General features: G+C 43.2%; 1 protein-coding gene across 1 annotated transcript in view; it reads right to left on the bottom strand.

The window, feature by feature from the left end:
* Positions 1–685: 685 nt before the first annotated feature.
* KCNK9 (potassium two pore domain channel subfamily K member 9) overlaps positions 686–25,933 on the bottom strand; it is an 82,194-nt gene continuing 56,946 nt past the window's right edge. Inside the window, exon 2 of the mRNA XM_054167384.1 lies at positions 686–1,527. Coding sequence (XP_054023359.1) covers positions 686–1,527 — 842 coding nt within the window. The remainder of the gene's footprint in view (positions 1,528–25,933) is intronic.

Genomic DNA, 25,933 nt, shown 5'->3' with positions numbered 1-25,933 from the left:
TTATTTTATTTTTTCATGTTGAACTGGCAAGCTAAAATGCTCCATCTTTTCCTGCCTTTTAAAAATGTTGATACACTCTAAAATCTAGCATTAAAAAATTGATCATGACACACCTGGTATATTGACCGCTTATGGCGCATGCTTATCTTGGCAAAAAATAAAACAAATTGGCTCCCTCCCACACTCCCCATTCCTTTTGGAAGCAATCTAAAAGTTAAAAGCAGGCTGGAACACAATTGCTTCAAGGGAAAAAAAAAAAAAGAAAATAATACCTGGTGCTTTAATTTCTGTCACATGGCACTGGATGTGGAATTGCACGCGCACACACCCAACACGCACGCACGCAAGCACACACACACGCACTGCAACCTGCTCATGAGGAAAATAGTTTATTAGGTCTGGAGTGCCAGTGGCACATGAAGGCTCCCAGCTGTGTGTGCAACTTTGGATTTGGTACCCACTCCACGTCACCTTGAATCCTCTGACATCCACCGAGGGGAATAATGTAAGGCATACTTTGCTGGAACAGTAATAATCCATGCTTCATGCTCAAGAGCTGAGTCTCAGAGGAGGATTGGCTTTCTCTGCTCCCTTTGGCCTCGCTCCGTCTCACCCAAAGAACAAAAACCCGAAACAACAGATAAGAACTGGGGAAAACAAGGAAAGCAAATGAAGACAAATCCCTTTAAATAGACTTTCGCCTTCTCATCAGCCTGTGGTTATCTGTAAAGCTGTGCAACCCAGGTGATATGGAGCTGACAGGAGACGGGAAAAGGCTGTTTTTTAATGTGCTTGGTGAGATCTCCTCTATCTTGTAAGAGATGGAGTGAAAGTACTGGGGGTTCAGCTTTGAGCTGAACGAATTTTGGTGGGACACCACCCGGCTGGTGTACTCATGGGACCTGTAACACATGCAGGAACAAACTGACTGAAGGTCTGTCACTTCAGCCTTGTACCGTGGCCGACCATGCTGGGAGTCCTCTTGAATGTGGATAATCATGCTGTTGCGGTTCCCTGCCAGGGACGCCCGTTCCTCTGCATCCCGCCTCTCGTCCTCGCTGTTCATGGTTAAGAACCTGAGAACAACCAGATTTAGAAATGCCCCAATGACTGTCAACCCCACTAGAATGTACATAAAGCTAAAAGCCACATAGAGAGGCTTCTTTTGAAGGGCCCCTTTGGTCTGCAGGGCCACATAGTCTCCAAACCCTATCGTAGTCAATGTTATAAAGCAGTAATAGTAAGCATGGAAAAAGCTCCATTCCTCATACTGGGAAAAGGCTGCTGCTCCGATGCAGAGTGTTCCCATGCAGGAGAAGAAACCCACAGTGACCATGTTTTCCATGGAGACCTCAGTGCTCCTCATCCCACAACACTTTTTGATGCGTTTCAAGAGGTACTTGACGAAGGTGTTCATGCGCTCGCCCAAGCTCTGGAACATGACGAGTGTCAGTGGGATCCCCAGAACCGCATAGAACATGCAAAAGGCCTTCCCTGCATCCGTCCCTGGGGCAGCATGTCCATAACCTGGGAACAAAAGAAGACAGTCAGAAAGGCAGGTGATGACCACAGCTCCCGCTTCATGTAAACCACAGACTCTGATGCAGCCAGATCCAAAGCTACAGGAACGCTGCAGTCACAGTCTTTCAACCTCCACATCCTATATTTGTAGCAAATATGACACAGAACAAAGTTGTACACATCAGAGTGGGAAAGTTGAGAGACTTGTGCAGTCTCCTAAATGAGATTATGCAATTTTTGTTCTCTAATGAAATTTCAACTTCATCCTCTAGCACATGTAATAGTGGAAACTTTTCCACAGTATTTTTGAGAAGAGTTGGTGTTGCTCTGTCCCAAAACCAGAGTACACTGATGGAATCCAAATTCTGTGACTGCTGGCAGCATGGTGTTAACAACATCTACTGACCCACCAACCAAAGAAACTCCTTTTCAAACTCTTCCATACTGAACAATATGCTGTCCTAAGACATCCCACGAAAGCCACTCACTGCTTGAACACCATAGGACTTCAGGGACTTAATACCTGTTGCACCTTTAATTATTGACGAATATAGAACTTACCAGCTTGCTTTATAGTTTTACAGCTTTTTCAGCTAGTCTGGCAAAAGCAATTTCCTCAGAATGATAGTAATGCAGGACAGTGGATGTAGCATGATTCACAGCATCGTTTACACATGGTAAAATCATGGTTAAGTCTTTGCTCTAAATCAAACCATAAGCAGGGGAGAGGCTGTTTTGAAATTATCATTTCATTTCTTCACATCACACTGCTTTAAAAACTTATATTTCTTACAGCTGAGGTTCTAAGTGGCAGTACCAAAATGGGATATCTGGCACTCACCTAGCCATGGTGTGCACTGACCATGTGGGTACTGCTATCTAAATTCCCCTTAAAATCAATGAATAGAAACATGCTCTTCAAAAGTCCTGCTCCTCTCATCTATGCCTGAGTGGCTAAACCAGGTCAATGAGTTATTCTCAGGAGACACCTATTTCTCTGCAGTCATTATTACAGAAATCTTGGGATGGAACTCAGTTCAAGATTAATCTATCTAAAGGTTGGTATCTACATGTGTGCTAAGTGACCCAGCTCCCATTATAGTCAACAAAGATTTAATGAAAACAGGCAGTAGGGAATGATTTAACTAACCATTCCAAGTCTGCCTTATGGCAAGATGAAGATGTATCTAGCATCATTTGAGACCCCTGATATCTCAGGACATCCATTGAGGGCTGGCTAACAAAGAAGGCATACAGCAGACCCACACTCTTACAGATCAGAAGCTGGAGGCCAGACAGCACCTGAGATACTCAAGGCAGAGCACAACATGGCCATTTTCTGCAGACCATTCCTCTGATACTGCCTCAGCCCTGCCCATCACCTTTAGACTCAAGTCATGGACCTGATGCTCTGAATTTGTCTGATCCTTTTTGTGAAAGTGTTGACACTGTCCACTTTCTCAGTCTCCCATGGTAAAAGGTTCCAGAAGTTCATTACCTGCTGTGTAAAACAGTACTTCATGATTTCGAGCAGATTGCCTTGTTTCAGCTAGTGCCTCTTAGCTCTAGTATTGAAGTTCTACACCTATCTTATCTACCACCTTCAGGACTTCATCTAAACTCAGCTTTATCTCTGTTCTCAGTTTTCTCTTGTCTGAACTGGAACCACAGCTGAAAACCACATTCCCTTTTCTGCACCTTTGCTAGCCCTGCTACATCAGTTTTGAGGTGCAGAAACCACAACTCACAGCCCTCAGGATGTGGGCACACCACAGTCTGCAGTTTTGCTAGAACTGAAGTATGAACACCAGGAAACATTCAAAATTAAAATCAACAATAGACAAGAGAAATAAAATGAGAAAACCAACAAGAATGCCCTCCAAGAAGCAGTATTTTTTTCTTTATCTCTGTTCCTAGTTACTGGCAGATGGACAGGATGTAAAAAACAAATTACAAAAGAAGCATATAACTCAAATAGGAACTTCTTTTCAGGTAACAAAACAAGGAGATTCACTCATTGTATTGGACCAGGTAGCCTGTTCATCATAAAAAGCAGTTTCTAAATTACCTGGAAAGGGAAGTGTCTTCAATAGATTGATGCTGGGTTTGTTCCACCTGACTGTCTCTCAATAAAGGCTATAATTGCCTCTCATTACTAAGATCAGCTTTTGAACTAGAGGGGTGTTAATTAAACCAGGGACATCTTCCTGTTTTATAGCTTTAGTTACAGCTGATAAAGAGAAGGAAATCTTCAGAAAATGTGATTTTCCAGATGGTTGCAGAGATGGCAGTTGGTGAAACAGCTTTCACTTTGGGCTCTAAAGAAAATGGTTGGGGTGAAAAAAGACTTCTTTTGGTATCACTATATCCCTCTCACTAAAGATACCCACAGAGAGAGTTTAGGAAGATTATAAAACACTAATACTGTATGCTTACACACTATCTCACAATTGAATATCTAAGATTGGTCACATACTTTGTAATCACTTGGGACTCACAACTCTCCTATAAGACAGGAATATATCCACGTCCCTGTTTTACAGATAGGAAAGCACAGACACCAGCAGGCTATATTTTCTCTGAAATTCACATAGGTAGACAGACTATCCAGAAATTTTGATTTCTATTCTACCCCATGTCATACTCACTTTCCACAATATTAGGTAAATATATTTCACAATGAAGCTGGGATAAAGGACTTTATTCATGAAGCTGGAATAAGACTTTACAAATAGATTCATGTGTAGGGGATCAGACTCATATTTCTCCAGTACAACACGGCTTTAAGGAACAGGCATATCAGTCAGTGCCTTCAACATTATGAAATGAGGGGTTTCAAAATACACCAGAGAAAAACTTAACTCTCCATTACTTTAGCATTACAGAATCTATCCAGCAATACACAGACCAATGCATGAAAAGCAAACTCAAGTTCTCTGAAATTCAGTAAATGTCAAATTTAAACCTCTGTCATCTTAACATCAGAGGCTGCCTCTGGGTAAAAGGAGGTTGTCAGTGATTGCCAGAGGAAGAGGGGCACAAAGGATCATTAACTCCAGGAAATGCGGTACACAGGATCAGTCTCCAACTTCTTGGGTTTTACTTGTGTCAAATAACAGCAGAAGCAGAAGCAACTGTTGTGGTTGCAGATTTCAACTACCAAAATGTAGTCTAACTTTGCCTTCATGAATGCTATAGCCCTTTACTGGAGTATAAAGAGATGGCACCTTGAGAAATGCAAGCCTTAAAGACAAATAGAGAGGTTAAACATAACATTGGCATTTCTCATTCTTCTGTGATGAAGAAAAAAAGATCAAATAGAAGGTCTTAAATTTAGGTGTAGCAAATGCATCCCCTAACAAGCCTAATAAGAATGAAGTAACAGTGAGAAAAGTATAAATGCCTTACACTGGAGCATACCTAGGTAAATACTACCTGTATTACTCTAATATAGCAATGTGACCACAACAGGAAGGTTCATCTGATGTTTAGTGAGATATAATTTGAATGATCAATGACAGTCTAAATAACTTTCACTTTGACTGGAAGTGATGTCATTAGCACTCTCTTTTATAATCCCAGCTGCTTAGACTTTTAAGACAGAACTCATCTAGGTTGGCACCAAGAATAATATGTCGGCATGAATAAATGTCATGTCCAAGAGAGTTACTCCAATTCTAGACTGCAGAGCACTGATGCACCACAAAAGCTGTCTTCTGCAGCTGCAGACATCAAGTAGAAATGTGGGAAGGTGTCGGCAAGAGAGGCAAAAGGTCAGACCATAAGGGTTGGCGTCAGATTACTCTGTTGAGGTCCTCCCTGACTTTGATTTTTTCAGGTCTTGCTTGTTCTCCAGTGGAAAACTCTTGAAGATCATGTGTATCTGCACATAATTCCAGAAAAGAATACTGTTTTCTTGTTTGCCAGAGTGTAGCTATAAGTCTGGGGAAAATCCACTCAGCCTCCTTCAAACTTGGTTTTCCATAGTGCTTTTCAGGTGAGACACAGAGGGAAACTCCTCATTACAATCTACTTGAGGTCCATGCATGAGGACAACCCAAATAGCTTTTATTTCTAAAGGGATATTGTGGTGGGGTACCAGCCCATAACCATAGAGTGCAGTGGAACACAGTGCACAGCTATCCAGAATCCAACAGTGACCAGAAGCAGATGGCTGCAGAAGAGTACAGGAATGGTACAATGATGTGTGACAGGTCCCCCAAGCATTTGTGTACCAAGCTTCATCATTTGGAGCACAGCAATTTCCTAAGCCAGAAATGGTTTCACTGATTTCAGTAACACACAATGGATTTCTTTTCCATAACTGCCCCTTGAATGTGTATAAACTTTCAGCACCTGGCAAGGTGGTCCACAGATCAACAAGGTGTTCTTTAAAAAAGCCACTATCGCTCCTTTCCTTCTCTCCCATTACTATCATCTGATGTCCCCACCTCCCCTACAGAAGACACTAGGAACAATCATTCACTATGTCCTTCTTTGTCACTCATGATTTTATAGACATTTTATCAACAAAAATGCCACATCTGGATTCAGGGCCTAAGCAAGTATCTCTGGCACTGTTATGTGTACAGACCAGCTTGCTTAGATCTACTTCAGTGATCTCTGCACCACACTCACCTGCATAGTATAGACGGGTCCATAACATCTGTTTTGTCCTCCAACACATTCTCTTAAATACCGCTTTGCTTCTGGGGCAAAAGGGTTCTCAATAAACAATGTCATGCTATTGCAATGATGCAGATTTCCTAGAATAAGTAAATCCATAAGAAAAATAGAACATTATGGGGAAAAAAGTCCTGAGTATGTTATGTTTCCTCTAGTTAGTGATCACCTCCAACAGTACAAAGCAGACTAAACGGAGACAAGGAATGGATTCCACCACCAATCTATTATTGTTCTAAAATCATTAGCAGGGTTCCTATTACGGCTTTACCCTGGACCAAAAAGCACTGTCCCAGGCACTGTCTATTCCTGGTCCATCCATGGAGGTTAACTGACCAGGGACCACTGCAGCTAAGCAGTGCATGTGTTTAGCTGTTATTCTACGCACCACCTCTGCTGACCTCCAGGTCTTACAAAACACAGGTCCTGCTCTACTTAGTAGCATAGATGGAGCCTGAGTGGTGCGAAGCAAAGGGTATTTTTCTACAGCGAGCTCTGTCACCGTTTGGGAGAGGTTTGTCTTGAAATGTGCACTGGTATCAGGCCAAATACATGGGCAACATTGAAAGAAAAAAATGAAATGTGGCAATGGTAAGTTATTTATAGGGTGTGAGCAGGCCAGTCTGTAGCAGCCTCAGAACAGCCTCATTCACTTTCACATTTGATGTTTGAGACGTCTTGACTCTTGAAGCAACACTGAGTTATTCATGAGGGATGCTTTATTTCTCTCAGGAGTAGGTTTCTTGCCTCATTCATCTACACATCATTCATTTCTGTGATGGACTTTTGGGCCTGGTCATCTCTGACAAAGCCGCTGGAAAAAAATGAACTATTCCATCTCTGTGACTCAAACCTTTCTTACTCATGCTGGCAGCAGTCCTGGTCATGAGATAATGAAATGAGGGTAACAGCACCTGTTACTCAGATGGGCAAGCATAATTCAGATCAAAGAATCTTCCTGATGTCACACACATCACTTCAGAGGCTCATCTACGTCAGAACAACTGCCACAGAAAACAGGCGGGCTTTCTGCTGCATTTGCTGCTCATGCTAGCAGCAGGGAGAAGAAACAATGCAGCCTTCGTGGTGCAGATGAAAGAGTTTTCAGTAGGGATCAGGGAGATACTCCATCCAACTTACTGGTAGTAACTCATTTAGCAGGACAAAGGCATTGTCCTGTAAGGAAACTGAGAGCACATGATGGGTGCTGCTGTACCTGGATGAAAGCTGCTGTGTAACTCCAGCAGCCACCTGGCACATGAACACTGCTATCCACTCTCTCTTCCTGCTCCCAAATGGATGGGCTCTCCCTCAATCCTGCTGCCTTCTTCCCCAAACATCACCAGGACTCCCTTTTCTTCCATTCCTTTGTTAGTCATTTCATTGTAGTACATTAACTCAATAAACTCTGTTACCTTGCACAACTTCCCCTTCCATGCACAAAAGATGGTCTGTAATATCAGGTCAAAGTGTAGCACATGGCTCCCTACAGGAACACACACCAATATGGGGCTATATCACCCTGTGTTGTGAAGATGTGGACATTGTGTAAGAGAAGGATGTGCTAAGCCCCAGGTGCAACTTCAAACCTGAATTCCCTCAACAAGATCAGGACAGCCAACCCCAGTTCTGTTGCAACTGCTCCCATGTCCTAACTGCACAGGTAAGGCCATGACACCTTGCAAATTGCACTCATCACTTTGCATTGTATCAAGAAGACCTCCTATTCTGGGCAGGAGGGGCACAGCAGGCCTCCCTCATTTTGTTTTCTCCACCGTGAGCACAGATGCCTGTTCTTAATCTTGGAACCAAACTTTGAAGATGTTAATGGAAAGCATCTTCGAAAGCAGCTCTGGCCAGCTAGGCAGGCACAAATATATGCACAGGCAGTGGCCAGCAAGGAAATAAGGAGGAGAAGAAATGGATTTTCTCTGTAATCTGATGGCCAGCAGGTGAAGGCACAGACAAAGCTGATCTTGCAGGCAGGAAGCCAGCCCTGACCTATGCACATCTGGAGTCTGCGCAGACAACTGTAGCCTCAGAAATTACCCCCTGGTGCAGCCATTTCTGTAAGCTCACCAGGCACACTGGATCTACTGCTTGGCAGGAAACTCATTGTGTGACAGCCCGGCAGCAGAGCTGAAGGGCTCATCGAAAATGACAGGTAAGACTGATAACTACTGCTCAGTCAACAGAGTGCCAGCTTCCCTCTGCCACATTTCCTCACTCCCTCCATTGGCCTAGTCTGCAGCCATCACACATTGCCTCCTGCCTTACCAAAACTGAACCTCCCACTCCACAGCATAACTGACAGTAATCTTTTACCTACAGCTTTTCTTTCAGCCACACCAACTGCAGTGAGCATCAACATGGAAAATGCTTGGCATTGCCCAAACTGCCTGTTGGTATAAATTCCCTCCCCAACCATTACCAGATTTTGCTAAACCATGTCCCATTAGAAGACAAAGCCATAGGTAAAGTACGACATCATCTCTGCTTGGGGAACTGCTTAAGGACATAGTCCTGAACTCTTAAAGCTATAATGGATGAGAGCATCAACTGTGACAGCCTTTTGGGTAGTCCTCTTGTGAATGTAGCTTGGGAAGGCATGATTCTCACACCAATTAAAATTTCAGAGGTACAAATGCATCAAATTTGTCACCTAGTCATGCACTGCCGTGGTGATTTCTGATTCTGAGTACTTCATATTTGGCTTATTTCATCTGGAAATCACATGCAATACAGTTAGGTATTCCTTGCAAGAAGTTGCCCCTCTAGAGGAGACTTCCTTTGGTTTTTTAAGATGATGAGTCAAATACGGTCACCTCCACAGGACACATTGGAGAACTATGTTTCAGAGGTTCTCAAATTTATTCCTCCTTCTCTACCTGGATTCCAAAATCAACAAGTACAATCTCTCATCTGCCCTGTTAGATGCCTGCCTGTGACAGGGGGAAGCAATTTTTTCCAGTTCATTATGAGACAGCAGTTGGAAGTGATGATCATTTTGTCACATGCCCATCATAGCTGTGTGCCCAGGCAGTTTCCACCTTCCCCAGAGATGTAGAGACCTGGGGACTTCTCTGTTTCACCTGGAAAAGACCTTGTATTTCTCCTGAACTTGCACCCCATTCCTGTTTTGAGAGATACTCCTTCTGCCTAATGTAGAAAGCACAGATCTGGTCATAACAATTGGCCCTTTCAGATACCCCCTGGGTTAATGCATGAAGGAATACCTTTGTAAGTTTTAACGAGGACATAAGAATTTTTCTTTTCTAATTGGTGTACTTTTGTTTCTTGATAAGGACAAGTCACCAATATCTGTACCTCTGCCCATCTGTTTTTCTTCCCCAAAAGCTCTGAAGCTGCTGACCAATTTCCACCACTTAGAAGAAGTTGTAATGTGAACTTAATAGTAATCTGTTCTGCTGGGCCTGCCATCTGGCCAACCTGTGAATACACATAAAAGGGCCAAAAATTCAACACACACATAGTGAAGCCTCAGCCGCAGTGTGATCAGCTCTTTATCTGGCCAGTTCCAGGAAAGAAAAGAGGATCTGGGGGTCCTGTAAAGTGGGGTGAGATGTAAGGGCATGGGAGAGAACTGCAGGAATAGGTTGTTTCCAACATCTTACAAGAGAGAACCTGTGATGGAATGTCTATCTGCCTGCAGGAATGCTGACACAGATCAGGACTCAAGAGAACTGGAGGACTTTGTGGAGTTCACAAGAAATCAAGGCTTGACTGCCGCAGCTGCTCAAGAAACTACAAGTTTCTAGCAAAAGATGCACTTGAGAAACACTGCTTTAATCAAATAAAACAAACAAACAAAATGTTTGAATCTTTCTGGGTTTGTTGTTTTTTATTTTTCCCTCTGCACATGAGCCTTTTCCACTTTTTCTGCGTAAAATTTATATTATAAAGGTTTTTACCAAAGAAGGTCTGTGAATGACAGTAGACATTTTCAAATGGCCACATGAAATCACTGACAATCTTTCTAATCATTTGTATGGTACACAAGACCTGATCATGTCAAACCTCCTCTTGTTGAACAGCCACTATTTTTACTGCTTAGATAAGAGATGTCTGTAATCACTGTCAAGTCTTTAGAATAAGACAAAAGAGCATCCAAGGTAACTGCCACCTAGTGTGCACTCCCCAGGAAATCAAGGATGCCAACACTTACCAGTTAATATTGTCCAGGCATGACATTATGTCTACACATTGCTGCAACTTCCTCTGCTTCAAAAAAGACTCTGGAAAGAGGGCAGAAGTTGCTCTCCTGCTCTGAAAGAAGACTAACGTTGAAAACAGCAGTGATTTGGGCCATGTTTCTTGTGTACCATTTCCCAATTCCTCCCAAAACCAGCAGCAGCTCTGTTTTGGATTTCCAGCTGGGCAGCAGATGACAGCTCCCTGGACTGCAGCTGAGCCTGGCCATCTTTCTGAAGAGCTCAAGTGGTACAAATCATCAGACAGGCACAACACTAGAAGAGTGTATGTGCATCACGGGGACACAGCAAGATGGATCAGCCAACAAGCTGGACTCTTGTAACAGCAAGAAAAATAAACCTCTAAGGTCCAAGGACAAGCAGGTTGATCACAACTCTTGGAGTTCATACGTCTTGGGAGCTCTGTGGTAATACCAAATGATCAAGTTTTCTGGAGCCTGTACACCAATACCTCACTGCAGAACTTCTGCATCTGAGCCAGTGTGTTTTGTATCTCTTTGGCACTGAGATGCAGTCAGGTGACTGCAAAGCCCTGTAGCACCTCTGAGTCAACATTTCCCCATGCTATTTCTGACTTCCCCGTCCGCCTCTCCATTTTGTTCTCTGAAACAGTCAAAGGATTGACCTGAGGCTCACATCACATCTAATCCCAAGACAAATCATGCCCAGAACAAGTTCTCAATCTGAAGAGAATCGTAGCAACCACTAGGAAAAGACTTATCAGGTCCTGTTATCCATTCCCAGGGGCCAGCATATGATTGTTCCCTACAACACATTCTCCAGGGCTTTGTCCAGTTTTGTTTAAATGATTGAAATAACAGGGTTTCTGCTCTTTCCCTCAGGAAATTATTCCCCTGTCTAGCAGATCCAACTGTTAGGAAGGTTTTCTTGGTATACAACCTGTATTTTTCTATGTTGCTTTTTTATCACAGAGTTTTTTTATAGCTCTCAATCCAACACAACCCATTTCTCTCCATCCTCACCCATTCCTTTACACTTCTTGGAGATAGTCACAGCTTCATCCCTTAGTCAACACAGGCTATAAACTGAGCTCTTTGGTGCAGAATGCTGCAGCAAGGAAGACAATAGGTTTTTTACAACATATACCTAGAGTCAGATTTTAAATGTTTCTCCGAAGAAGCTGCTTATCTGGTAACTTCATTGCAGTTCTTTGAGATCCATCTTGCTCTTCAGAAGCTTTCAGGATCTTTCTAGAGTTGCACACAGTCCTTATAGGTGGAGGACCATGGTAGCAAGGTTATCAGTTCCCTGGAATGCAAAATACTTTCTTTGAGTATGTAGGTCTGACTAGTTATTACTATAACATCATGTCTTGATTGCCCAGCAAACATTTCCTGATGCTGTCATTTCTTTACATCCCAAGGACTCCTTCAACAGCACATATGTGATTGCAATAAGCATTATTTTTCTTCATTCCCCTCTATAAACAGCAAAATGATATTAATCATTTTCTGTATCAAATTTTGGTGCCTTCAAGTTTATTGGCAATGATCTGAAACTCTCCATGATGGGGGAAGATGAAGGACTAACCACCTGCAGAGTTGGCATGATGATCCAAACAGCACTCTGGGAGATCAGGGGAAAATACATTGTAAAGGAGTGTAAGGGCTCACATCTTAACCAGAGGCTGAAAATGAATGGGTTTCTTCTCCCTTTACTATGCTGTGATGACAGAAAAGAAGCACAAGAAATTTATTATTTCAGATTGTTCAAATAGTTAGTTCTTTTCAAACTAAAAACTCATCATGTCTGAGACTTTGTGAACAGGATCCTGCTCTCAGACCTGCTGGATGCTGGAGACAGCTCCCAGTCTGACACTGACAGGGTCTAAGAAGCTCAATCTCACCAAAAGCCCTGCTAAACAAATGTTATCAAAGGCCAGCCTGCAGCGTAGCGGCTCAAATAATTAATGAGGTAGTATCACATCTTTTGAGCCTGTGATGTCACTGTCCACTGCAGATCACAGAGCTGCTTGCAAATCAGTATGACATCAAATGCTGTCCGAGCTGGTCTGGTGAAACAGATGCAGTGGGACATTCAGTAAAATGGTTCAGCTGTGCTTTCACTGAAGTAATTGCATTTTGCCTCTATGACTTTCCTCTCTGTGTAGCTAAGAGCCTTAGACAACCTGCCAGGAGTTTCCTCATCTGCTCATCTGTTTTTATTTCATGCTGTATCTACTGCAAATTGTTCCCACAGAGAAGGAAAAAAAAAAACCAACAAACCAAACCCAAAACACACACGCACACACAAAGCCCCACCAAACCCAGGATCTTTTCAAACTTTTGAAAAATACTAATAGGCACATGGTATTTTGAGCAGATTCTCCTTTCTGCTGTCTGAGAAAGCAGGGCTTCCCCCATTCAGAAGGACAGCTAAAGGAAAGGCTTCTGATTCCCACTGTGCTCAATTTCAGTCCCTGCTTGAAAAACATGCCAGCAAAACACTTAGGAGATTCATCTTCTACCAATACAGATAAAGTGGTACAGGCTGTGATCTAGACAAAGTTATGCAGACACAAAACCACCCCTTCCCATCACTCTGACATTCTTCCTGGGCTTCACTCCTTCATTCCCATCTCTTCTACCTACTCCTCCCCTCCCCACTGAAAGCAGGGGATATGGAATAGGGATTGTGGTCAGTCCACAGCACTTCATCTGTGCCACTTATTCCTCTTCATGCTTTTCCCCTGCTCTAGCATGGGATCCCTCCCCCAGGATACAGATACTCAAAAGCTGCTCCAATATGGGTTCTCTCCATAAGCTGCAATTCTTCAAGAACTGCTCCAGCTTTCCACAGGAAGCAGTCCTTCAGGAACAGACTGCTCCAATGTGGATCCCCCATGCGTCAAAGATCCTTCTTAAATGTATCACACCACTTCTCCCAGGGTAGTCTATGTCTTGGCAGGTGAACCACCAATTCCTCTTCCCTCTCCTTTGCCTCCCATTCTCTGGCCCTTCATGACCATGATACAGAATTAGCCAGATCAAAGTACATTTTCCTGCATGTAGATCTTTGCAGTCATAGATTTCTTTATAACAGTTACACACTGAAAAAAAGTGCTCCTAAATATATCTTCTGGCTCTGCCTGGCTGCAGTTTTGGCCAAGGCTATTTTCCCTGCAGACACTCTAATTTTGCAGTAGCTTTTTTAGCTGAAACCTGGCTTCAGTGACCCAACAGCCAAAGTAAGTGGTGTCCATCATGATCGCCCCGTTACATCACATATAGACTGAGCAGTAATTCAACTGGATTTACAGATAGATTACATCAAAGGGGTACATGTATTTCATTGGGGGGGGGGGGGGGGGAAGGCATTTTTGGAAGTCAAGCCCAAGAAAGTTAATGCCAAACACCTCTGTCCTGTTCAGTTTTCTGTTGAGCCAGTTGGAACTTTGAGGTACATTTATCCTTGCACTTTCAAACAGAAGAGCTGATCTGAAATGTGAAAGTTAGTTTTGAAGCAATGTTCAGAGTTGCCTATAAAAGATTTGCTGGAATTGCAGGATCAGTGTAATTACACCGCTGGAGCTAGACTGCTCTAACTCACTGGGCTGACACTTTCAAATGAACACACCTCATCTTTTCTTTTTTTTTTTTAATCTCATAGTAATTTTTTCTGTCAAGGAAGCAAGCATATGCCTGGAGCATAGACACCATCAGTACCTCTCCTCACCAAAACAAACCCAGAGGTGTTTCTCTTGGGATGCTGTTCTAGCCACAGAAACTGTCAAAGCTAACTAAGATGTTTTAGGAACTTGAGCCTAAGGATAGTCAATTCAGAACTTGCTTTCACATGCAAGGAAAATCCCTTTCCTAGAAAGATGGAGATCCACCTCAGAAAGGGCTTCCATCTCCACTAATCAAGTTGTAAGGCTGTTCCAAAAGTCAGCGCTCTCAAAGTAAAAAATCTTCCTGTTTTCACCTGAAACTTCTTCATGATCTCTTTATTTTCATGAAAATAAAGTCCTTAGCTCTGACAGCAATCCTTCCAGATTGTCTTCCCTTAGTGTAATAAGGATCAGCCATATCTCGCCAGTGTGATTTTTTTTTCTCCTAGGACAAATAAACCAGCCACTGATAGCCTGTTGTATTAGACAGTTTCATGTCATTTTGCACCTTTCCAGACTGAATTCAATTTTTTTGTACATCAACAACCTGAATTTAGCTAGAGAAACACAGAAATCCAATGTTCCATTTGTACAGACTTTGAATAGTACTTCGTATCATTTTAGACAAATCTTGTATACAGCACTGACACAACATTTGAAATGAAGTAGCACATCTCAAACCTACCTGTCTTTGTTGGCAGTACTTCCAATCCATGAGATCTTATTTTGTCTCACACCGATGAAAATAGACTACTCTTTCTTGGTGACTATGAACTCATGGCATTGCAACTCAAGTACACATGAATTCATGGTTGTGGTGGGTTGAAGTTTCCTCCCCAACATTAACCTTGCCGGACCAACTCAGTTAGAAGCAAATGAATATGTACAAAATACCACCACCACCACCACCACAAGGGTTTAACTAGAGACAAGCATTTGAGCTAAGCCAGCATTAAACAGCTGGATTATAAAAAGAGATTTTCCACATACTGCAAGCATCTCTCCACAAATGACCCATGGAAAGCAGGGTGTGCTACTGAGTCTTGCAGCTGACAGGCATATTCCAATTGGTTATTCTAAATGTAGCTCAGTTTAATCTGCTGAACACTTTTCCAGTTGTTAGCAAATCTTTTCCTGAATCTAGTCCGAGATCTTTCACGTCCTCTTTTATTTCTTTATTGTTTACAGACATCTACCTTTTCCACATCAGCCCTAATAAGCACGCTGAGCAGCAAGATTGCCGGAGGCAGTAGTGTGAGACACCATTTAATTCACCTGACTAGGTGTAATCAGAGTAATCTATCACTTCAGTTTTCTATTCCCAGCCAACACGAATAGTCAAACTGAGTGAGAAGAAATGGGGAGCTATGTCTGAGGAAGTTTTCTTCTTAAACCCTATACCCATCACCATTTCTCTATTGCTAGGTAAAAAACTGTCCTACTATATTATTTTAATATCACAACCACACATTTTTAATTTCATTTCACCTCTCAACTCCTCCGAACAAGGTAGCTCAGGAAATGAGACTGACAAAATACTTTGTGACATTGCTGAGCAGTCATAGCCATCATTTGCACAGGTTTTTATACCTGAGAATCTCCACTGTGACCCAAGACCCCACAGTGGAAAGGGTTACATAAATGACAGAATAACATTAAGATGGTTCTGCCTATTCACAATTCTCCTCTGACACTGGGAATTAACATCTGCACTTTCCAGGGACTAATCATGAAGAACATAGATCAGACTATGAGTTTGAGATCCACCTAAAAAAGGGCCCTTTAATGAAAAAAAGTATTAATCTGTTCAACAAGAAGAAAATTCACTAGGAGGGTTATTTCAAACTGCTTTGGACAAAATCCTGGATAGCATCCTCTAGAATTATTCCTGCAGTGATTTAGGTCTCAGTTTCAGCTACACTTGCAAGCTTCCAAGCTTATGTAAGTAAGAAGCAGCACTGCTGAGGGTTCACTGGAGTTCCTGTCTTTAAGACATAATGACTCTCCATTGCATGCCCTCAGTTCTAGTGTCAACACTCCTTAGTTTGGGACTGCAGTTGCAGGCACATGATCACTTTTGAACTCTTGATACGGATCTTAGGACACCTTTATAGAAGTCAAGTTTCCTCAACTGCACATTTCTGGAAATCAATATAAATAGTCATGTGGTGAGTTGACCTTGGATAGCCACCAAGTTGTTCTCCCACATCAAGAGGCTGGGGGGAAAAGTAGGATAGAAAAACTTGTGGCTCAAAATAAGAACAAGGAAGCTGTGCAACAGGTAGCATCATGGGCAAAACAGGGTCAGCATCAGGGAAAGTAATTTATTGCCCATTAATAATGGAGCAGGATAGTAAGAAACAAACGAAAACCTAAAACTCCCTTCCCATCACTCCGACATTCTTCCTGGGCTTCATTTCACTCCTTCATTCCCATCTCTTCTACCTACTCCTCCCCTCCCCACTGGAAGCAGGGGATATGGAATAGGGATTGTGGTCAGTCCACAGCACTTCATCTGTGCCACTCATTCCTCTTCATGCTTTTCCCCTGCTCTAGCATGGGATCCCTCCCCCAGGATACAGATATTCAAAAACTGCTCCAATATGGGTTCTCTCCATAAGCTGCAATTCTTCAAGAACTGCTCCAGCTTTCCACAGGAAGCAGTCCTTCAGGAACAGACTGCTCCAATGTGGGTCCCCCATGGGTCACAGATCCTGCTGGAATGGATGGCATTTTTTACCCTTTCTTAAATGTATCACAGAGGCACCACCACCATCATCACTGATGACTTCAGCTTTGGGCAGTGGTGGGTCCATCTTAAAGCTCTGCCTAACATGGAGGCAGATTCTAGTGTCTTCTCACAGAAGCCAGCCCTGAAATGTGCAGCTACCAAAGACTTAATACATAAACCAAACATAGATCAATAGCTACTTTTTATTTGCTCGCTTATTTGCTTGTAAGTAACAGAAATAACAACTCTATCTCCAGACTTGCTACCTAATTTGCAGATGGGTCTCACTAGCTTTGCAAAATCAGCAGCAGTTTGATGGAGCTGTTGTAACTGGCTCACACCAAAGCAGAAGCTGTTTTGAGAGTCCTGGAGACGTGGCTTTCTGGCTGTTTGTCAGCAGCAGAATTATAAACCTGGCACTCTTTCATTTATCTCTGCAGAGTACCAGCTATCAGCTTGAGAACCTGTCCCACAAGAAGACTCTAGTAAGCATCAGCACATCTGCTGGGTTGCTTTTCTTACTAGGTAGAGAGGTGGTACATGGCCTAAAGACAGAAAAGCAGAAAATATCCTTCAAAAGAAAAAATATTATCTTCTTTGTGACTCTCAGACAGACTTCTGCTATATACTAGTTACTAGTCTTTTTCTGCCATCACTTGCTTTTCATATTTCTTTTCCATACCCTTTCCCTTTTTGTTAGCCATAGCCATTCCTCTTCCTCCCCTGCTCCACCTACATGTCACTCCCATGCTGTTCTTGTACCTTCACCCTACCTGTTTTAATTTGCTTTTATCCCCCTTTTTTGGGTCCTGTTTCCTTCCTCTCTCTTGCCCACTTTCATTCATTCCCATCTGCCCTTTCTTCATTCTCTTGACTACAGGAAACACCTCCCTCCTTAGGCAGGCCAACTATCATTCTTAGGTGATGCACAATACAAAACCACCCTATACAAGAGTTGTTCTATGACCAGAATTCCCAACTATAAACCATCAGCCTCATCCTGGCATGGTGCATTATAAAATTATCCATCCTTGGCAAAGCCACTGGCCTTTAGTTTTCACAGAATGCAGTTAAATGGCATATGCACTGTTGAGCCAGAGCAAAGCTAGGAGACAGACATCATGAAGTTATTAGATGAGGAAGTAAAACAACTACTGCTTGGTTAGATCAAGCATTCAAACACATTCTATAATGTTTCAGAGGCAAAATGAAACCACTTAGGCACTTTCCCTTCTTCCCCAGCCAAGCTGCAGGGAAGTGCAGGCAGTAACAGCAAATGAGGAAAGTTGCTACCAGATCTGCCCAGGCTTTGGGTTTGCTCAGAAAGCAACTAGCACCACACCAGTAAAAAGGTGAACTTGGTGGGGACTCTAGAGCACGCACACAGCCTGTGGTCTTTCCTAATTAAACATATTCACACATATCATAATTAGAGCTGCTCCCTCACCCCAGGGTGGATCTTCAGTTCAGAATGCCCCAAAGGAGCTACTTTGATTTGTGTTGGCTAAAAAAAACATTCCCAGAGCCTCTGTGCATAAAAGAGGATGTGTTAGCATAACTGGTGAGTATCTGGGCTTAAAGAGGCCTTGCTTGCAAACATGTTTTCCTCATGCAGATAGGCACTTGTAGATACATCAGTAGCAACATAAGCCTCACCTCTTCCCCAAATCAGTTTTTGATTAGTGATGGGCAGTGCTCCAGAGATGGTGTCCACAAGCTCAGACCTCCTGGGACAATCTCCCACCAACTCAGAGAAAGGAAACAAAATCAAGCATGCCCTACTTTGTCACCACAGAGGTCCCTCCAAACATCGCTCTTGGCACGATATTGGAAGAATGCTGTAGAACACAGAACTGTTTCAACTCACCATTTTTTTTCCTTTTTCTCTCACCACCTGTGATGTGGTTTGTTCACATAAATTGGAAAAGTTTAACATCTGTCCAGCACTCTTTAAGTATCTGTGCCATGTCAAAAGGCAAACATCAGTATTACCATTATGAAAACAGGGATCCTAATGTAGTTCTCCTTAAGAGGAAGGGAGATAAGAGACACTGACTTTAGGATAACATCAGTAGTCCCTTGGTGACTGTCAGTGTCAAGTGTCCTCTGCATTCAAATCATTACACAGTGATAACACATCCTCTGGGAACCGGGTTCAACTTCTGACAACCCACACAAGTTTTACTTGTAAATTCTGCTCAGCACAGCTCTGTTTCTCCACCCACTTGCAGCCAAAGGAGCAGACTAGCTTAATTTACTGCTGTTTAAAAACAGACACTGGCCCTCAATTCATCTATATCAAGAGAAAAAAATATCTAAGCTCCTCAAATGAAAAGCCCTGCAGGATCTTGCCTGTGCAAATGTGAGACGGAGATTTGACAATAAAAAAGACAATTCATTTGTCTTATCAGTGGCTGACTACTGTGGAAGGTGTTCAATCAATTAGAATGATCTTGGACTCCTAAATTATTGATAGGCAGAACTGGATTACACTCTGAAATGCTTTTAGCTTAATTGCCCAACCATCATTGCTTCATTTTCCTTTTCTTATGTATATAATTTTGTTGTTGTTGTTTTGGGTTTTTTAACTAGAGCATCTTGCCAACAGCTGACCCTCTTCCTCTACTGCTGCCAGCACTGCCAGTGCTGCTCCAGGGAGCGAGCTGAAGCTTTGGCCAGGCAGCATTCATAGGGCACAATAGGCAAGGTGGTGCCAGCATCCCCCAGAGACTGAGTGAAACTCAGGGATAGGGAGAACAGTGGTTTCCTGCTATGAGAGAGGCATGCATTTGTGGTCTTCGTCCACCTGCCACCCACTCTGTACTTTTTATAACTCTCAGTCCCCTCTCATGCCTTTTACTTCATATATCTCCTCCTCTTTGCTTTGTGTCCCCTTTCTCCCCCTTCCATGCAGAAATGCAATACAGCGCAGACCCGGAGCTCATCTTGGCCAGTGTACCTTGCCCAGCACTATTTGGGTGTCTGAATGGCCCTTCTTACACCATCCTGACCACCATGATTTCCTTCATACCTTCTGAACTTTCTCCTATTTTGCATCTCCACCCTCCATATAGCCCAGCCTCTTCTCATGTCCCACTCTCGCTCATTTCTCAGCTCTTACACTATGTCCTACATTTCAAAGACAGGACCCATCCTCTCCCTCCTCCACTTGTAGCCTGGAGTGGGCAGTTCAATGTAAAAATCATCTGGATTTGGGAACACAAGCAAAATAGTTAAAGAGGGCCAGCAGAGATAACAAATGTCATTATGTGCAGGGCTTTCAGTAATAGAGCGTGCACACAAAAGCCCTGAACTGCATTGACCCTGATTGTTAACTCTCACTGACGTACTGGGACGTTAGCAGACCCCAATTCCCTGTATTTGAGTGTGCTCCATACTTTATAGACTAAGCCCATCTTACATGCCTCTATAGCATGGTTCCCTGCAAATCCTTTGCAGGCTAACCTCATGGAGGGACACAAGCATAAATGGATTTATAAGGATGTGGAAGCTGTTTTGCAGCAAGAGAGGAAAAGGAGAAAGCTGGGGGGGAAAAGGCAAAATGAAATTGGAAAGGGTATGGAAAAGAGGAGAAATGAGCCTAGAGAAGAGGTGAAAAAGAGAAAGGAGGATACAAATAAAGGAGAGAGAGCAAGAGAAAGCAAGAAGGAAATAAAAATATAGGAAAACTTGGTCAGATACACAGATGAGAATGCTTAGAAGAACACAAACTTGTGGTGCCAGAAGCAAAACAGTACTTCTGTGATAACAGGAACATGATACCATCAGTGCACAGTACTGGGGGATATGATCTGAGAGGGAAACAAAAACTGTAACAACAAAACTGCAGTGCAGGTGAATTACATGGCAGCTCATAAGGATTTGAAAAATGAGACCATGGTTCTAACAGGAACCATCTGAATACAAATAATATTTTGGGAAGCTGTTACAGATCTCTGCCACTGGATCCAGACATGACAAGAGATCCCTGGGAAATTAATAGAAAGATAAATAACAATGGGTAATGTGTCAATTTTCTAGATGCAAAGTGGAGAATTACTGTTTCTAATGATACCTGAGTTCCATCCTTCCTGGATGTAACAGGCAATAGATTTTCCCATCCTCCCAAAATAGCATCAGAGCCAGAAAAGAGCAATTCTATTTTATACTTGGTTCAGATGAACCATGAGGATGCTATGGAAAGTGTTTGATTGAGTGTTCACCACTACTGTTTAAGTTTAAAAGAAGGACAAGCAGGTATCCAAGTCCTTAATATCCAAAGCACAATGGTGAAAACTTACAGGGATTAGGAATTGAACCATTTGTTATGATGAACACAGAGATGATAAAAAAAGCAGCTCGACTTTTTTCCATGACAAATGCACAAAGAATACCCTGATTAGATTACAACACTGCCTATCACAATAGATCTTGCAACTTATTGCAGATTACAGTAATAATTTTTGCAAGGGAAGAACTGACAGGGACATCTATAAGGAGTGGGAAAAGGGCAAACCAACAACTCCATGTCTGCTAATAGAATGCAAAAGAACAGAATAAACCAGGTTGGAAGAGACCTTCAAGATCATAGCATCCAACCCATCATCCCACACCACCTAATCAACTAAACCATGCAACCAAGCACCCTATCAAGTCTCCTCCTAAACACCTCCAATGATGGCGACTCCACCATCTCCCCAGGCAGCCCATTCCAATGGGTAATCACTCTCTCTGTGTAGAACTTCTCCCTAACATCCTCTGAACCTCCCCTGGTGCATCTTGAGACTGTGTCATCTTGTTCTGGTGTTGGTTGACTGGGAGAAGAGACCAGCCCCCACCTGTCTACAACCTCCCTTCAAGTAGCTGCAGAGAGCAATAAGGTCTCCCCTGAGCCTCCTCTTCTCCAGGCTAAGCAACCCCAGCTCCCTCAGCCTCTCTTCATAGGGCTTGTAAGGGCTAAGTTTCTATATGTAGGAGTAAGATGAGAACTACCTAATGAACATTAAAACAAACAGAAGAGGGTTCTTTGGATGTGTATGGAAAGACAGCAGACAGGGAACAAAGATAGGATGAGGACAAACCATACATTAGAAGAGTATGTTGCTTTGGTTCTCAGCAGAAAAGAGTTTACTTACATAACATCAGGCAACATCCAAATAGAGACCAGTAACCAGGATAGAGACCTGGTAACAAGTCCTGAACAATGTCACATCCTCAAATGCAGAAACCAAATACCCCTGTATCAGAACTAAATGAATGAATAAATAAATATGGGGAAGGGGTGGGGGTGGGAAAACTGCAGGTGTGTTTCTTGTTGCACTCCAGTGAGATTAATTAATATGCTCCACAGGGAATCCCATGTGAAAATGAGGAATTCTGAAGGATTACATAAAAAATGCTGGGGGGATGGGAGCAGACTAGCCCACAGTTAATAGCTGTGTTTTATCACTGCGGTTGAAGAGATGTCTGTGGCAGCTTCTGAGCAAGACAAGCCTTTTGTACAGTAATAGGGAAGCAACATCAGAGAAAGGAGTGTCTGAGGCAGGGACAGAGAACCACAGATCTCAGCAGGCTGCAGACAAAGGACAGGGGCCAGGAACTGGCAGAGATGCCAAAGCCTTTCTGGAGAGAGGTTTCATCCCTGCAACCACACATGGCACTCCTCATAGTGAGGCTCATAGTGTTGGAAGGAGCCTACAATGATCACCCAGTTCAACTGCCTGACCACTTCAGGGCTGACCACCTTAAAGCTTGTTCTTAAAGGCATTGTCCAAATGCCTGCCAAACACTGACAGGCTTTGGGGAATTGACCTTCTCTCCAGGAAGCCTGTTCCAGTGTTTGACCACCCACTAGTTAAAGAAATGCTTTCTAATGTGCAGCATTAGATTGAGTCAGACACCTAAACATCCACTAACACAGCTCTGAACTATTCGCACTCATCCTATGACTGGGTATCAGGGAAAATAGATCGGTACCTCCCTCTGCTTACCCTCCTCAGGAAGCTGTAGAGAGCAATAAGGTCACCTCTCAGACTCCCCAAACTAGACAAGCCCAAAGCCCTCAGCTGCTCCTCATAGGACATTCCTTAAGCCCCTTCACCAGTTTTGTTGCCAGCTAGCAAGTTATGAACACATCCACAATAAAGGAGCAGTCACCACAAAATAAACTGGGAGCACTGGGAAAGTTTGCACAGTCACCAGTTACCCTGGGCAACACAGAAGGTGAGCGTCTTTCAGGGTATAGGCTGCCAGACCCTTTCAAGCGGGCCTGGAAAAAGCTGAATATGGTGTACTGGAATAGCTTCCATCTGCCCAAACACAGAGCACAGACTCGGCCCCATTGACCTATGCCATCCCAGCCCCTTCCTGCCTCTCACACACCCCAAGTGTGTGGTGGTGGTGTGTCCCTGCCCTGCAAGGCTGATCCCTGTCCAGCTGATGTGAAGGAGATATGAAGCTGCCTTTGATAGGTCATTGCCAGCAAAGACAAACTGTACAGAAATGAGAAGACACTTTGCTTACACCAGAGCACATCAGAGGATGATTTCATTCACAATAAATCTCCTTCCTCCAGAAAGAGCTGCCACATAGCCCCAGCTGCTGAAAACATCTAGATGACCCCAGTCTGAGGACTAGGTAGCAGGTCCACTCCCTGGCAACACCACCAGATCTGAGTTAGCCTTTGGCTTTTAAGGGCCCCTTCCAGCCTGAGAGCTGGCAAGATGCTGGTGCATGCCCAGGTCTCAATCCCCATCATGTTCCCAAGTCCATACCTTGCTCATGGCAGAAGAGCAAAGAGATGCTATCTGCCAGGTCACACTGTAAGTCCTGTCGGCCAGAACAGTCTCTGCCTTCAGGATTTGAGGTGCTCAGACATTAATTCAGTGGGGGTACAGTGTGGGATTCAAGTCATTCGACATTATTTGGCATAGTGTATTAAGAATCACAGAATCACTAAGGTTGGAAGAGACCTCAAAGATCATCAAGTCCAACCTGTCACCACAGACCTCATGACTAAACCATGGCACCAGACAGTGACAAAAGAGAACCTGCATGAACAAACACATGTTGGGTAAAAAAGCATACAGGGGTGTTTTATAAATTGAATTTTAAAGCAAATAATAGCCCCATGGAATAGAATAGTTTGTGTTGGAAGGGACATTAAAGATCATCTAGTTACAAATCCATTGCCACGGGCAGGGACATCTTCTATTAGATCAAAGCCCCATCCAGTCTGGCCTTGAAGACTTCCAGGAATGGGGCATCCCTAACCTCTCTAGGCAATCTGTTTCAGTGTCTTATCACAGCAATCACTTTTTCCAGAGCACCTTTCAGATGTGAATTTAATTCTCTTCTTATTATTTCAGTGTGGGATAATTTTGTATCACAGAGAAATCCATGCACAAACATACATCTTTTCAGCCTCTAACATGCAAACTGAAAACCTGATCTTGGCACAGGAGAGGCCAGTAAAGAATCCCTCTGCAACTAGCAAAACTAGTTGTAATGGAGCTTGGTGTCACTACAGGGCAGTGCAGTCCCTGCCACTGTTACACCTCCTTACCATAAGAGCCTGCAAAGAAGTAGCCTAATACAAAAGCAACCTGAGCTCAGCATTGTGCTCAACTGTCAGCACAGCCACGCAGGAAAAGTTTTCTTACACGGAGCTACTTGCAAGCATTTTCCAACATATTTCTTCACATTAGATAAGCTATTACATCCAAGACATTTCCTGGGGACCAGAAAACAGATGAAAGTACCAAGGACAGAGACCATTAACCCCAGACTGTTGCTACCCACCAGTCTGAGCATCACAGCAGCCAAGACCTCCTACATCCCTGGTCTAGCTCTGTAGCTGCTGCCACAGTACAGATAAATACTATAAAAGTTCATTTTACACAAGCAAACACGGGGGGGGGGGGGGGGGGGGGGGGGGAAGTGAAATGAGGGATACACAGTGGACTGAGTTTGATAAAGTTGCAAAGGCTGAGATGAGGTCTTCTACCACCAGCCCTGGATTTTACACTTATCCTCAAAACAGGAGAGGGGAAATACCAAACAAGGGAATCTATTAGCTGTACTGCTCAATGAAGCTCTTAAGATATGCCCTGTCTCCCTTGGAGAGATGCTCAGTATACTCTGGGGTGTTGAGATACATTCATTTCCAGTTCTAATTCCCTTTATTCACCATCCATCTCCTGGATGCTTTCTGCACACTCTCTTTTTTCCACAAGCAAAGAGCCTTCCACCCCATTCCTTTCCTCACAAAAACGTCTCCCCTTGACCCCTAACCAGCTTCTCTGAGCATTGTTAGCACTGTCGGGGTAAGAGAGTAATTTTTCAGATTAGCCCTTCAGCTCCTTTACTATCTCAAGCAACCTTGCACCTACTCATGTTCAAGCACCTAGTGTCTCCTGCAAACATTGCTTTCAGCCCCCTTTTCAACAGAGACATGGTTTATTGTCCCCTAAGTAGCCCTTCACAGTTCCCCTTCTCAATCAGCACTGGGTAATGGTTTCCTAGGGACCATAATACTTAGCAGCATAGTAATTGAATGATATTATTAACAGCAGCAGCATCTGTGTTGTCTGTTTAATTAACTGAAGAGCAAATGAGGCCCTAAGAGTCATTAGTCTGATCCTTTATTGTTTTCCTAATGATCTGCAGCTTCTCTTTTTGATTATTGGCTAAGGATCCCCTTTACCAAAAAATACACTTTTAATAAAATAACAACAAAACAACTCTTCATATTCCTGGATGACATCTATTACATCTCTCAAGATGCAGATTAGATAACTGTAAACTTCTACTCTAAATACCTCAAACACAGCATCTCTACTACTCACACTACCACTACTCTACCACTAGCACAAAGGAAATAGGAGGCATTAACCTTTCAAGGAAGAAAAAAACAAAGCTGCCATAAAAGTATTGCTGCAGAGCTGCTAAGGGACAAAAGCTAAGCTCACTCTTCTATCAATTATGGGAGAGCTGTCAGGACTGGAGGAAGCAAGGCCACCTTTAGAGACTGCTGGGCACTAAGGAAGAGCTACAATAACGCAGCAGTTATGATCACACATTTTCACTCCACCTCTGCAATGAAAAAGGGATGGGGACCACAGGAAGAAGATATCT

This window comes from Dryobates pubescens, chromosome 14 (genome assembly GCF_014839835.1).
Source record: "Dryobates pubescens isolate bDryPub1 chromosome 14, bDryPub1.pri, whole genome shotgun sequence".
Classification (NCBI taxonomy): domain Eukaryota; kingdom Metazoa; phylum Chordata; class Aves; order Piciformes; family Picidae; genus Dryobates; species Dryobates pubescens.
Note: the sequence above shows the minus strand (reverse complement) of the source record. Positions and strands in the feature narration are given on the sequence as shown.